The 13,708-nt window shown below is 42.4% G+C and overlaps 1 protein-coding gene across 2 annotated transcripts in view; it reads left to right on the top strand.

The window, feature by feature from the left end:
* Positions 1 to 13,505, top strand: part of SH3RF3 (SH3 domain containing ring finger 3) — a 495,467-nt gene extending 481,962 nt beyond the window's left edge. For both annotated transcript variants that reach the window (XM_063458008.1, XM_063458017.1), the window contains one exon: positions 10,800 to 13,505. In XM_063458008.1, the coding sequence (XP_063314078.1) occupies positions 10,800 to 10,968 (169 nt within the window). In that variant the 3' untranslated portion in view covers positions 10,969 to 13,505. The remainder of the gene's footprint in view (positions 1 to 10,799) is intronic.
* Positions 13,506 to 13,708: the final 203 nt, after the last annotated feature.

The raw sequence follows: 13,708 nt of genomic DNA, 5'->3' as shown, positions 1-13,708 counted from the left end.
TACAGATATGTGCAAAGCAGAGAGAATGTAAAAAGTAAACATAGGCTTTTCTTAAAAAAAAAAAAAAATGCAATTAACAAATTATGTGTTCATAATAAATCTGACATTTTTCAATTCATTGTATTAATATGAACACTAAAAACTATTGAAACTAAATATATATATAGATTATTTAAATTCTTTATTTTTCCATAATCAGTCATTGTATAAACATATCATTCCACAAAAGAAAGCCTGGACAATAACGTAAACACAGACATAAACTCGGCCATGATGATAATCGCACTGGTTATGGTAATTTGGGTTTTTTTATAGAGCGTTTCAGCCGTATACGTATTGTTTAAAGATGCAGCTGCACACATTATAGTAGAATGGGGAAATAATATGATTGGAGTGGGGGGTGGGGGGGGAGAGTGGATGGTGTCATAGGAGCTAGTCTTGCCGGGTATACCCAGTCTCGACCGAAACATGGCTCAAAATCCCAGACCATACCATGAACGCTATAGGTAAGTGAAGAACAGAGACTGAGTTAAAAAAAATAAGTCAAGTCCAACAGTAAATGAGACAAATTAAGGTAAAAGAAAAAGCATAATTAAAAAAAAAAAACACGAAAGTCAGGTAACTGCCACATTGGCTCCATTCCTGGGTGCCGGAACAAATGGGATCACATTAGCAGGATCCCAAGCCATGGATGCTGACGGAGAGACGCGACCAAGGCCTAGCATAGTTAGGATAGGGTCTATCTCTGAGGCATCGGACACTTGGTGCTCCCCATTATGGTGCTGAATTAGAAGCAGGCGGGGGGATCCCCAGCGGTACTTTATGTCTTTGGTAGCCAGCATAGTAGTCAGGGGATGAAGGGACTTCCTCCACTGTAGAGCTGCGTGGGATAGATCGGAGAAAAAGGTAAGGTCCATTTCCTCAAAACGGTACGGTGTCTTCCCCCTGGTTGCTTTCAGAAATGTTGCCTTGTCTAGCCCATTCTGGAATTTGATCAATTGATCACTGGTGGCAGCATCCTTGGGCTGCTGTGGTTTAGGAAGGCGAAACATGTCATCGAGCAAAATGCCTTTAGCCTGCGTTGGGGGCAGTATGGACGTGAATAATCTACATATAAAATGTGGCAGCTCTGCCATAGTGACCCCGTTTGTCAGGCCTCTGATTTTGTGGTGTTTCCATTGCCATTTATCTTCCATTGCTGCCATTTGGTTACCCACGAGAACTTGGGCTGAGGTTAGGGCAGTGACCTGCTTCTGTAGCTCTTGGATTTGAGCAATGTGTATAGTTGCCATCTGCTCCGCTGCATCCAAGCATACTGTGATCCCCCTGACAACTTACCTGACCTGTGTTATTTCTGCAGATACGGTTTGGTGGAGGTCTCCCAGGAGACTGGTAAGTATTGCAGTAGTTACCAGTGGGGATGTTCCCACTGTCGGCTGAGGGTGCCTGGGAGGGCCCTTGTAGCTCAGGTCCCCCAGGTTATGCAGAGGCTAGTCCTCCGATGCGTCCAAGAGATCCTCGAGGTCCACCACCATTTTAGACTCAATGCCGCTTTGCGGCCTTCACAGCATATATCCGATGTCTGCGCAGAACTGGGGCCGATCCGGCTGTGGGTTTTTGGACTTATGTCCCATTATCTGGGGTACACCTCCCGGACTTCTGCCCATCGATTGTACCCTTTATGAGGCTATGAATCAGGCGATTATTTGCTGCGCCGATGGAGCTCCACAGCCCTAGTGCCGCCTTGGTCGAGAGCTAGCTCCGTCCCCCCTAAAAACAAAATTTTAATTGTCTGATCTGATTTTTCTCATTCACACACATGTATATTGACATGTAGATAATCTATGAGAATATACAAGTACATGTGAATCTGAGTACATTATAAAGAAGTAAATTTAAATAGTTAGCACTGGGAAGTGAAAAAACAAATCATGGGGCAAACAATGCGCAAATTAAAATTTGCTCGGTCTACTGTATATTATTTAATTCAGAGTAATGTTATTGTGAATATTAAAAACATCATATTTGATGCATTACTCAAGGGCAGTAGAGATAGTAAAAAATGTGGAATGCTTTTATAAATCTCATCTTTACAATACCATTGGTTTTATCTCTCATCTGTCTTTCACGCCTTCTCTCTCACTCTTTTACTCTCCCTGTCTACGCAGTCTATAAAGTATGCTAACTATATCATAGGTACTTCAACCATGATAAAAAATTAATTTAAATTCAAGTATGAATCATTTTTCCATTATAAAAGTAACTATAAGAATGCCAGTCTTTGGAAGATTTGTTTGTGTATCGGAAATGTAAGCTTTCACACCAAGAGAAAGAGGCTTGAACAAAGAGTTAATTGTTAAACACACTTGAACAAATAGGTATCAAGATTTGATTGTTTTATTATGGCGAATAGCAAAACAATGACCAGAGCAACTGAGATGTCAGTTATTTCATTGCTCGATGGAAGAAATATCAAGAAGCTAATAATAATTCAAGGTATCATTATTAGTTCTAATCCAGAACACTCCATTTAATAGTGTGGCAATAGTGCACAAAGTGAAAAATCAGTAAAAAAAACTGTACAAAAAGGGAAACTGACATTTCATTTTTTTCATATCTTAATATAATCTTTGTTATAATACACCATCTCATTTTCTTTTTTTTCTAATTAATCTATATTGATTTTTTTTTAAACAAATCACTTGCTTACCTTTCCCACTCCCCTGTCTGTGATCCATCTTGATGCATTTTCAGCCTGTCAGTTACTTGAAATAACGCACACTATTTTGCAACCGTCCATTGTTCTTGAAATTGAAAGCTGTTTCTGACAGCAGTACTTTCTGACATGCACTTCTACCTACAAGTCAGGCATTAAAGGATGCTTGGTTTTGGAAAACAGGCAGTTGCAAAATAGTGAACATTGGGTCACATAAATTTAAATTCATAAACTTAAATAACACTAAACTACATTTCCAAGTCCGTATACGTCTATATCCCAATCCCAACTCCATAACCACCCCTTCACAACTTAATAACACTCCACAAAACCCCTTATACTCCAAACCACTCATCACAATTCAAAATCTAGTCACGGCTCCATGTCCCTCTTCCAACTCAAAACTCCAACTCCATGCTCGGCCTCCACTTTAAAATGTCCAATTCCATAATCTCCCCACTTCCTCAAGGGCTACCTGGCAGGGCTGCTGTCTCACACCAATTGTCTGTGAATTAAAATAGATTGATCAGTTGATTGGAATTCCCGGTGGCAGATATTTTATGTTCTACAGGCCTGGACTGGCCCATTGGAATAATTCATAGTGGACCACAATAATGCACACCAGTTGTCCTAGGTGGCAATGGAGTCATGGGTGGAGTTTACATCTTTTAATACTCAGTCATACTGCACCCATCATACTAGTGGAAATTGCAGAATTTGAAGTCTTGATTTGTCCAAGAGACACATTGAATAATCTGCTTGAATAAATCCATCCTGAGATCTTGGAGTCCTATGTGCAAAAATGGTAATTTATACTTTCCCTCCAGGCAAAATGTTGCCAGCCCTCCCCTGCATTCCCTTCTCTAGGGTGTCTGTGACAATAGAGTGCCCACTGGGAATATTGTCCTAAATTTGATCTAAATGTTGTCTAAGAATGCCAGTACTAATTCAGATAAGCAATGATAGCGCTCATTTGTGCTTACCACTAGTGAGAAGAAAGAAGCACCAGATCATTAAAGGGCTGGTTGAGGAGATTTCTCTTCTGCCTATGAAGATAGGAAGTGCTCCATAGGAGCTAGCACCCCAGGATCTGGCACTGCTCCTGTTATTATGACATCAACTCAAATGTAACTCTTGAATGGTTTTTAGTTCAAAGGTGTGTACTAAGTACTGTGGAATTCTAAAGCTGTTTTGCTACTTGTATCTATAGTGTTGCAGATTGATTTGTAAGTGAGAGTAAGGAATTTAAATGTAATTTTTTTATTGGACAGCAAATCAGTGGAGGGCTTGATCAGCATAAGCTGAGTACTGAGAAAGGAAGATGACTCAAGCATAAGCATGGTTTTTTTTTAAGATTGTTTTTTTAAATGTTTGTCAGGAAGGCCAATGTATAGAATATTGCAGAAGTAAGGATAGAAGACGATGAGGGGAAAACTTAGCAAAGGCATATATTAAACAAAATACAAAGAATGCAATATATATATATATATTCATATATTATATTATATTATATTATTAGCTGACAGAAACAACTGGTAGACAATTAACACTTTAGTAAATCTATTTCTAATTATGAAGCAGTCAATAATCACTTTTAAGAGGACAATGCCTCAATGTGGACAAACCACTTATTTATTTTACAAATTAATTGAGAATTACATGGTTTTGCTATTTCATGACGAAAAGTCATGATTTTATGAAAGACACGGAGGCAAGTATTGCTTAACCCTTTCTTTACTGTCCACCAATAGCAGCAAAGATTACAACAGTAAGAAAAAAATGGTAACCATAGTGATAGGCCACACCCATACCAAGTCCCAGTATAATAGTCAGCACCTCCCCACACATTTCCTCTTTCTTTGGAGATGCGAGACAATAATAATCAAACAGGAACGATGAAACAGTCCAAACCAAATAGAACAGGCGATCTGAAATCCAGCCGGACTCCGATCAGGAACCATAACGAAACTGGGACCGATTCATCAGTAAACAAGATTCCAACAGTGAGGGACCTATCACAGCATTGTCCACAAACTTCCTGGCCACTTGGTAAAGCCGAGAGAGAAGTGCTGGAGGCCCTTGATCAACAAGGTATCAACCTGTGAAAACACAAAAGACAGGAGCCGAACAGTTAAATCGGTACTTGAACTTGAGTGCGTACGCCAGGACATAATTTTATAACTAGACAGAAGCAACATAGTGTGCATAATTCATCATAGGCATTTCAAATAATCACGTAACATGAACAGGTTAATAAACGGTTGAAACTATACAAAACCCAGAGTGCATAATGAATACCTACCAACCCTGGAAATCTGCAGGAGAGAAGCAACAACCGGGTGGGGTGAATCAGTAAAATAACAATGAAGGGTGGGACAATACTCGCCTCCGTGTCTTTCATAAAATCATGACTTTTCGTCATGAAATAGCAAAATCAAGACACGGAGGCTCATATTGCAAGTTTAAAGCTGATCAATAACTGGAGAAAAAACGTGCAGCAAAGGTCGAAAGTAAAACTCGCGAAAAGTGGATTCGCGGGACCTGTCGGCCATTCTCATCAGGTCTTACAGACGTGCACCTGAATTCACCATGGACGTGGCCGATGCCCCTCGGGTTGAGTGGGCACCAAAGATGGACGTATCCACACCGGCCAGAGACCCATTCACCCATTTCACCCAGCGAGCCAATGTAGTACTGGACACAGGGGAGAAGGGGCGACAAAATGAGAGAAACAGCTGGGGAGACGACGTATCTCGATATGCGCTCATTCGAAGTTCATATTCCCGTAGGCAGGACACCGGACATAGGGCTGGAGTACCAGGGAAGCTTGGATAAGAAACCGATCGAATAGCAGTCTTGGTGCGTCTGGAGATGTTAAACGTCACCCCATCCGGAGTGAAAGACCTAGCATCATAGTCAAGGGCATGAACATCCGATACCCATTTGCATGAAATGAGACAGAACAGGGAGACCAATTTGGCCGACAGCTGTCGCAAGGAGAGCTCTGCATTAGGCGGCCAGGAGGAGAACAGCGACAAAACGCAGGAGACGTCCCATGTAGATGAGTAACGAGGTCTAGGGGGCTCGACAGGCATGAGCCCCTAAGTAATCGGTACACTAATGGATGTTGGCCTGCTGGGTAGCCGTCAAATCCTTGGTGAACCGAGGATATGGCCGATCTGTATGAATTCATCGTGCGATATTGTTGTCTGAGTCCACCGTGAACTCTGGTTGGGAGCCGAAGATGGCCTTGCCATTCCAAGCCGAGAGGCTGTTGATCCACCAGGTCAATTCGTCTCGAGTCTCCGAGTCCAGGGAGATCATGTCCGCATAGGACGCCCCCCGTGAAGGTGTGCGATCTTCAGGCGCTGGAGGGCACGGTAATGGAGCGGGGCTGAAAACACCGCTTGGATTGATGCTGCCAGAAGGCCAATGATTCGTGCCAGGTGGCGTAGAGATAGCTGGGTGCGTGTTAAAGCGCGGCGCAGCTCCTTGCGGATTGTCCGTATCTTGGAGGTAGGGAGGCTCAGTGACTCCGCTTCAGAATCCACCGTGAAGCCTAGGAACTCCATGCGATGTGAAGGAGACAGGCAGGATTTTTCCCAGTTGAGGAGAAAACCCAGGTGGGAGAGGAGGTCCATTGTCCATTGAAGATGCTTCCGAAGGACTGAACGATCCTGTGCCATGATGAGGATGTCGTCCAAATAGACGATTAGCCAGACTCCCCGACTGCGCAGCCAAGCCATGGCCGGGCGCATCAGTTTCGTGAAGCACCAAGGAGCTGATGACAGTCCGAAGGGGAGGCACGTGAAGCGCCAGGTGTCTCCCTTCCAGAGGTAACGTAACAGGTCCCTGGAAGACTCAGCCACTGGGACCGTCAGGTAGGCATCCTTCAAGTCCAATTTTGCCATCCAGTCTCTCTGAAGGCGTAAGTCTCGCAGGAGGTGGATGCCCTCCATTTTGAAGTGACGATAGCGCACCAGGGTGTTTAGGGCACGGAGGTTGATAACAGGGCGCATTTGTCCGCCTTTCTTTTCCACTAGGAAAATATTGCTGATCACCCCTGTGGAGGACACCGGGGCCAGCTCTATCGCCCCTTTTGCGTGGAGGGCTGTTAGTTCTGCGTCTATCAAGGCGCGGTCGGTTGTAGAAAGCAAAATAGGGCGAGGCGGGGGTACGTGACATGGATTGTCGACCAGTTCGAGGTGAAACCCCCGAACTTTGGTCAGAACCCAGACATCTGAGGTGATGGTTGACCAGGTGTGGACAAAAATGACTGAGCCTGCCCCCTACACACATATTGGAAGAAACATGAGGTAGATGTAAGCTTACCGTATGTCAGGGTACCTGCTGTCTCTACCTCTGTGGAGGTGAGACACTTGGACGTTCTTCCTCGCAAAAGGGTTGAATCACTCGTTCCTCGCGGTTCCCTCGGTCGTTTACACGCCGGCCGCGAGGGATCCACTTCCTTTTATGACGCGGCGTTCAGTAGCCGACGTCATGACGACAACCCAACCCGATCTGTCAATCAAGCCCCAAGCACGAATGAGGATTCGTCGGGGGCGTGATTACCTGTTTAGAATCAGGGTATAAAAGAGGGCTTTCTACGTTTGTTCATTGCCCTGTCGTGGTTCTAGCTTGTCTAGTCACTCAGTGCTCTTGTATTCTGTTAGTTTCTTTGGTTTTGACCCGGCTTGTCTGTTCTACCTCGTTTACCTCTATTACCCTTTGACTCGGCTTGTCTCTCGTTTACCTGCTCTCTCGTTCCCTCGACCTCGGCTTGTCTCTAGACCATTCTTTACTACTCTTACGTTAGTCCGGCCATTCTAAGGTCCGGTATACGTACCCTGTACCTGTTTGTACTCTGCGTGTTGGATCCCTGTCCCGATCCTGACACCGTAAGGGCGTCTGGAACCGGGGTTCCCTCTGAAGCCTCTGGAGCACCATGGCCTTCCACGAGAGGGGAAGAAAGGAGACTGCTGTCTCGTCTCCTGGTAGGGTGTTCTCTGAGTGTAGGAGCCTCGTCCCGATCCACGGGCATGGTAATTGGAGTGGCCAGACAGACGACCCCTGAATCTGCCGGCCCTGGTAGAGACCTGCTCCTGAAACACCCTCTTCATGGAGGATTGGGCTTTATCTAGGGCTGTGAATGCACCCACGAAGCACCCCAGGTCCTTAATAAAAGAGTCCCCAAATAAGAGGCCCTGGGCATCCTTGCCTTCCTCTGTGAGGGCGAGGTTGGCCAGTTTGGGTTCAATTTTGAACAGAATGGCTTTATGCCTTTCAATGGACAGGGAGGCGTTTACACTGCCCGCAATGCAGATAGCCCTCTGAACCCAACCACGGAGTTCCTCCGGGTCAACCTGCTGGTTCTCGGCTCTGGCGATTTCAGCCAGATCAAACAGTTTGGACAAAGGACCAAATATGTCAAGATGTTTATCTTGGCACGATTTTAGTGCGGAATCTAGACCCTTGCGGGGATTCCAACCCATTTTAGAGAGGAATTGGGTCATCTTAGGGTCCACTACAGGGGTCTCACAGACTTTGCTAGGCACAAATGGTCTTGGGCATTCTGCCCTAAGTTTATTACGCGCCGCCTTACTGAGGGGGCGTCGTACCCAGTTTTCAAGGTACCGTGTCACATGGTCCGCCGGGAGCCATTCCGCCGACCTCGGATGATGGAGAGCATCCAGGTCAAACATGAGTTCCCCGGATGGATCCATGAGGGTGGAGCCCGCAGTAGCGGGGGAGTCGCTCCTAGGGCCACTCGCAACCACCGCGGAGTGAGCAGGGCCAAAAGGGCCAGATTTCTGCCCAAAAAATTCATCATCAGAGTCATCCACAGACTCAGCGTCAGCCCCCTCACTAGACCCGATTTCTGAGTCGGAGTCGCTCTCTTTTTGTGCTCTAGCACATTTCCACTGCCGCGCCCGGGTGGCTATAGTCACACCAGTCGTGTTGGTTCTGGAGGCAGGGAGATTTGAGTGCCTGGATTTGGCAGTAGCCTTTTTGGGTGCCTCCTCTTTAGGGTCAGTAGCCGGGTGCGCTAAGCGTGTCAGCGTGGCCGAACCTTCTGCGGCCAAAGGGCGTGCAAGTAAGGCCTGTGATATGGTCTGGGAGAGGACAGAGGACATGGAGCCCATAGCAGCCATAATGGCGTCAGAGACTGAGCGCTGTAGCGCCAGGGACTGGGTCTCATCAGACAGGGGCATAGGGTCCCTAACAGAAGAAGGAGAATCAGAATTGGAAAATGGGTTATCTAAACCCTGGGGCATGTCCATCTCCCTAGAGAAGGAGGGGCTGGCAGGCACTTTAGATCTGGGCATGGTAGTGCTGTGAGATATCCACCAACAAAAAACTTAACAGCAATATAACCAGTATGGGATAAAGCTAAATAGAGCAGAGGAGACTAGCAGGAGTTAATCACTCCAAACTAGTATGACCTAAGAGGGTATAGATAGGGAGCTCACCAGGGTCCAGACCGGCAGATAGGAGAGAACACGCACAAAGTCAGAGAGACAGGAAGTCAGGAAATGGCCGCCGGCCAAAATACAGTCAATTTGTCAAGTGAAAACAGACGAACGTTTGGCTAAAAATAGACGAATTCAATGGGATAAATAGATGAAAGTAATGAATAGGAAACAGGCGAATGCACTGAACGTTCGAATGAAAATTAGCCGAACGCAGCAAAACAGACGAATAAAGCTAAGTGTAGAAAAAACAGGCGAACGGCATGTGTTCATGAAGAATCTACCGAATTGGTTAGAATTCTTACACGAAAACAGCAGAACAGGATGGAAAACAGGCACAAAATGGCGCCAAATAAACGGAGAGAAGGAGAAGATGGAGCCAAAGGGTAGTGAGAAAAGCTATAATGAGATAAGTTAGTAATCAAAGGAGGCAAGTGAGCATGGATAACACACAGAATAAAGCATAGGGAAGGTCTGGAACCCTGGGCTCAAAGGTAACCAACATAATATATAGTATAAAACAAGCATGTAATAAAACGCAGAAAAATTCCTTAATAACTGGATAAATGAAAGCAGACAGGAATTATCAACAAAAGGAGTAGTAGAAGTTCAAATAACAATAAATAACTCATATAAACAACCAGAAATCAATAAGAGAATAGTAGTATGTATGAGAGAAAATTTGTCATGTACTTATCTTTGGTCAGAGCAGCAAAGAAAGAGGAAATGTGTGGGGATGTGCAGACTATTATACCGGGACTAGGTATGGGTGTGGCCTATCACTATGGTTACCCTTTTTATCTTACTGTTGTATTATTTGCTGCTATTGGTGGACAGTAAAGAAAGGGTTAAGCAATATGAGCCTCCGTGTCTTGACATAAAATCCTAGATTTGTCTGGCATCAGTCTAACATCGTGCTGTTCCAGTAACATTAACTGCTGTAACTGAGTGATTATCAAGTAGTAATGGTACCTGACTTCCAGTGGGAAATGTTATGATCTACTTTAGAACTGTATATTCTGCATATTACTAAACATTGCATTATGAGTGCTAGTAAATGAAATTTACTGTAACATAAAAAAAATGCAAAACAGCCAAGTAAGCAGCTTGTGCACAAATCTGTGTAATTCCTGAGGGACAACTGGTCGTTGAACTGCAGTTTACATAGGTGACTAGACCCTCCTGGAAAGCAATGCTCAGACATTATCTGACACACAGCTATCAGGATCACGTAAAGTGTTACCATATCGGGAAAGGATATTTACTGATATATATCTGTTCAGTAAATTATAATATTTCATCATGACTTTTTAAAATAAAACCTAAACCTAATTTTCAATAGCTCTATTGGTGGTTGCATAAATGATTAAATGCATCACAAAGGAATTGATTGTTTTTTTTTTTTTTTTTTTAGACCAAGTATCCTTACATAAAGTCCCATGTATTGCAAAGGATTCTTTGGAACTATTACAAATTTGCAATAATGTACCATTGTTTATATTAACTGCCTGCTCTCGATATGCGGCTAAATTATTGTGTGGAAATGTACCTAGCCAGCTTATTCGTGAAGCCTTAGTTTTAAGAGTAACACCAATGTATTTTTTTCCCCCCAGATATAGAGTTGTAGTACCATATCCACCACAGAGTGAAGCAGAAATTGAGCTCAAAGAAGGAGACATTGTGTTTGTTCACAAGAAACGAGAAGATGGATGGTATAAAGGCACTTTGCAGAGAAATGGAAGGACAGGTCTATTCCCTGGGAGCTTTGTGGAAAGCTTTTGATCATCGTGATTGACATCACCCAGCTTGTCTTTGAACTAAAGGATTATTTGTTATCATTTGTTTCATAAATTGTGTCTTTTGGTGATCCACGAGCAAGAGAATAAGCACAGAGCAAGCACAAATCAAAAAAGCAAGGAAATGTTTTATCAGTTGCCATTTGGACTCCTTCAGACTCCCTAAGATACTCCTTCAGATCTAAAGATTCACAAGATACTCCCTCAAATCTGACCTTCAGATAGTCAGATCTAAAGAAAGCAAGACGCTTGATGTCCTACCTGGAGAGAATGGATGCACACAGTGTTATGTTATAGTAGTGCCTTCCACATGGAGTTGCAGACAAAGAGCATACAGATATGGATCATTTTTGCAAACCATACTCTATAGCTGATATGTTAAATGACTTTACTTTAAGAGTGTTTTAGTCTACAGTAATTTATTTAGGCAAAACGCAGTGTTCTTTTTATTGGCTTTTGCAAAAAGATAACACATTTTTTAAAAATTAAGCCAAAAGGGAAATATGAGATTTTACAGTAACTTAAAGGGACAAGAGTCATCCAAACAACTTTAGCTTAATGAAGCAGTTTTAGTGTATAGATCATGCCCGTGTAGTCTTTCTGCTCAATTCTCTGCCATTTAGGAGTTAAATCACTTTGTTTATGCATCCCTAGTCACACCTCCCTGCATGTGACTTGCACAGCCTCCCTAAACACTTCCTGTAAAGAGTAATCTAATGTTTACACTTCTTTTATTGCAAATTCTGTTTCATTTAGAATTCCTTATCTTCTGCTCTGTTAATAGCTTGCTAGACCCTGCAGGAGCATCCTGTATCTAACTAAAGTTTGATTTCTAGAGCAGGAGATAAAAAAACTTTTAAAGTAAGTTATATCTGATTGAAAATTAAGCCATTTTGTTTTTATGCAAACTGTGTGAGTCACAGCCAGGGGAGGTGTAGCTAGGTTGCACAAACAGAAACAAAAATGATTTAACTCCTAAATGGCAAAGAATTAAGCAGTGATATTTCAGGGGCATGTTATATAAACCCAAACTGCTTCATTAAGCTAAAGTTGCATTGATGACTATAGTGTCCCTTTAAAAGAGAAAATCATTTACAACAACGACAACTGCTTTTTTGTAATAACATATTTGCATTAGAATTATTACCAAATATTGCCAATTGTATGTACGTTAGATTGTATTGATAATATACAATACTTAAAAGCTTATAGAATGATGTTAAGACATTTTAATTGTATTATCCACCCATTTAGCAATCTATACACACACATGTATCAAAAGACTGAAGCTTGCACGGGTTTGTGTTCGCTGCTGTTTTATGTCATTTAGTGTGCATCAAAGGTACAGTTGAAATATTTAGTCCCAGATAAAAGGTAACTGGTAAAATTCTGAGAGTGTCCACAATTGTGATGTAATCTACTTGTTTTAGGATTCAGGTTAAAAATGATGTATACTATTTGCTATAAAAGTTTATAGCCACCCACAGCTAATATATAGAAGCCACCAGTTAGAAACACGGGACATCAGTGCAATACTTTTGCTAAACCACACATTACAAACTATAAAAGTAACAACTGTCTGCCCTAGTAGAGCTTAAGTCAGAAATGCAAACTCCATTCATATTGTTTTAATACACGAGAAAGCCATCATTTTCAATGTTTTGTATTTGGTGTTTTTTGTTTTTTTCATTTAATCAGAGACTCTAAATTCTAACTACTAGACTCTAGAGCAGAATGGTACTTGATATATACACACACATGGATTATCATATACACGGGGGCCAAGTAAATGGGCTTAGCCTACACATATTAGGCTGTATACTAGGGGCAATACCGTATCCAGGGTTGGTACTAACAGGCATTTTTTCTACTTATCTCATGACTCTCTGGAAAAGGTGAAAAGAGGAAAGTGTCCTCCCTGAACTAAAGTGACATCATCTCTAGCCTATAACTTAACAGACAGTAGAGAGAGCAAAAAACAAATGTCCCCTTCTTACTTGAGGTCCACGTTAGCCCATGTCAACTAATTGTTTCAGATGCCCAAGGTAGGAGTCGGTTGAGGTGGTATTCAGAGAGCCATTTTCAAAATGACAGAGATTCCAGAACTGTGATGGAATCAGCAAAGTCTACTGAGATGCTAGGTCTAATCATAAAGAAACAATAACTCTAATACTCTAATTTATCTCATGTACAGGAAGGGTTAGATAATTATTTTGCTGATATGTAGTTAGTATATAGTTCCTCTTGCTGCGTTTTAAAGGTCAATTAGTTCCTGTAAAAAGTGAGATAAATATTTATGAATTTTTGGGGGGTAAAAAAAAAAAAAATTAAAAAAAAGCTGACAAATATTCAGGCCATTTATGAGGGGCACAGTGATCAGAGTTCTTTTTTTTCATATGATTAATGAAAATCTGACAGCACTAATTTGGAGGTCCACAGCAGACATGCCTTTCAAACTGAAATTACATACAAGATGTAATCTATTTTTCAGATTCCTTTGACCACCAGGATCAGCCATATTATACATTGGAAAATCATTATTAATTAAGAAAAAGTGAGACGGTTGTTTTTGTTTTAATCTGAAGGAACTCTTCCAGGTGTTTATTACATGTTCGTATACGGTGCCTAGTTTTCTGTATTCTTTTTTAAATGAAAACTGTGTAATATACAGTTGTTTAAAGGGACACTATATGCATCAAAACAACTTTAGCTTAATGAAGCCGTTT

Source organism: Pelobates fuscus, chromosome 1 (genome assembly GCF_036172605.1).
Source record: "Pelobates fuscus isolate aPelFus1 chromosome 1, aPelFus1.pri, whole genome shotgun sequence".
In the NCBI taxonomy this organism is placed as follows: Eukaryota; Metazoa; Chordata; class Amphibia; order Anura; family Pelobatidae; genus Pelobates; species Pelobates fuscus.
The sequence above is the reverse complement of the archived record's forward strand: the minus strand, read 5'-3'. Positions and strand labels throughout refer to the sequence as shown.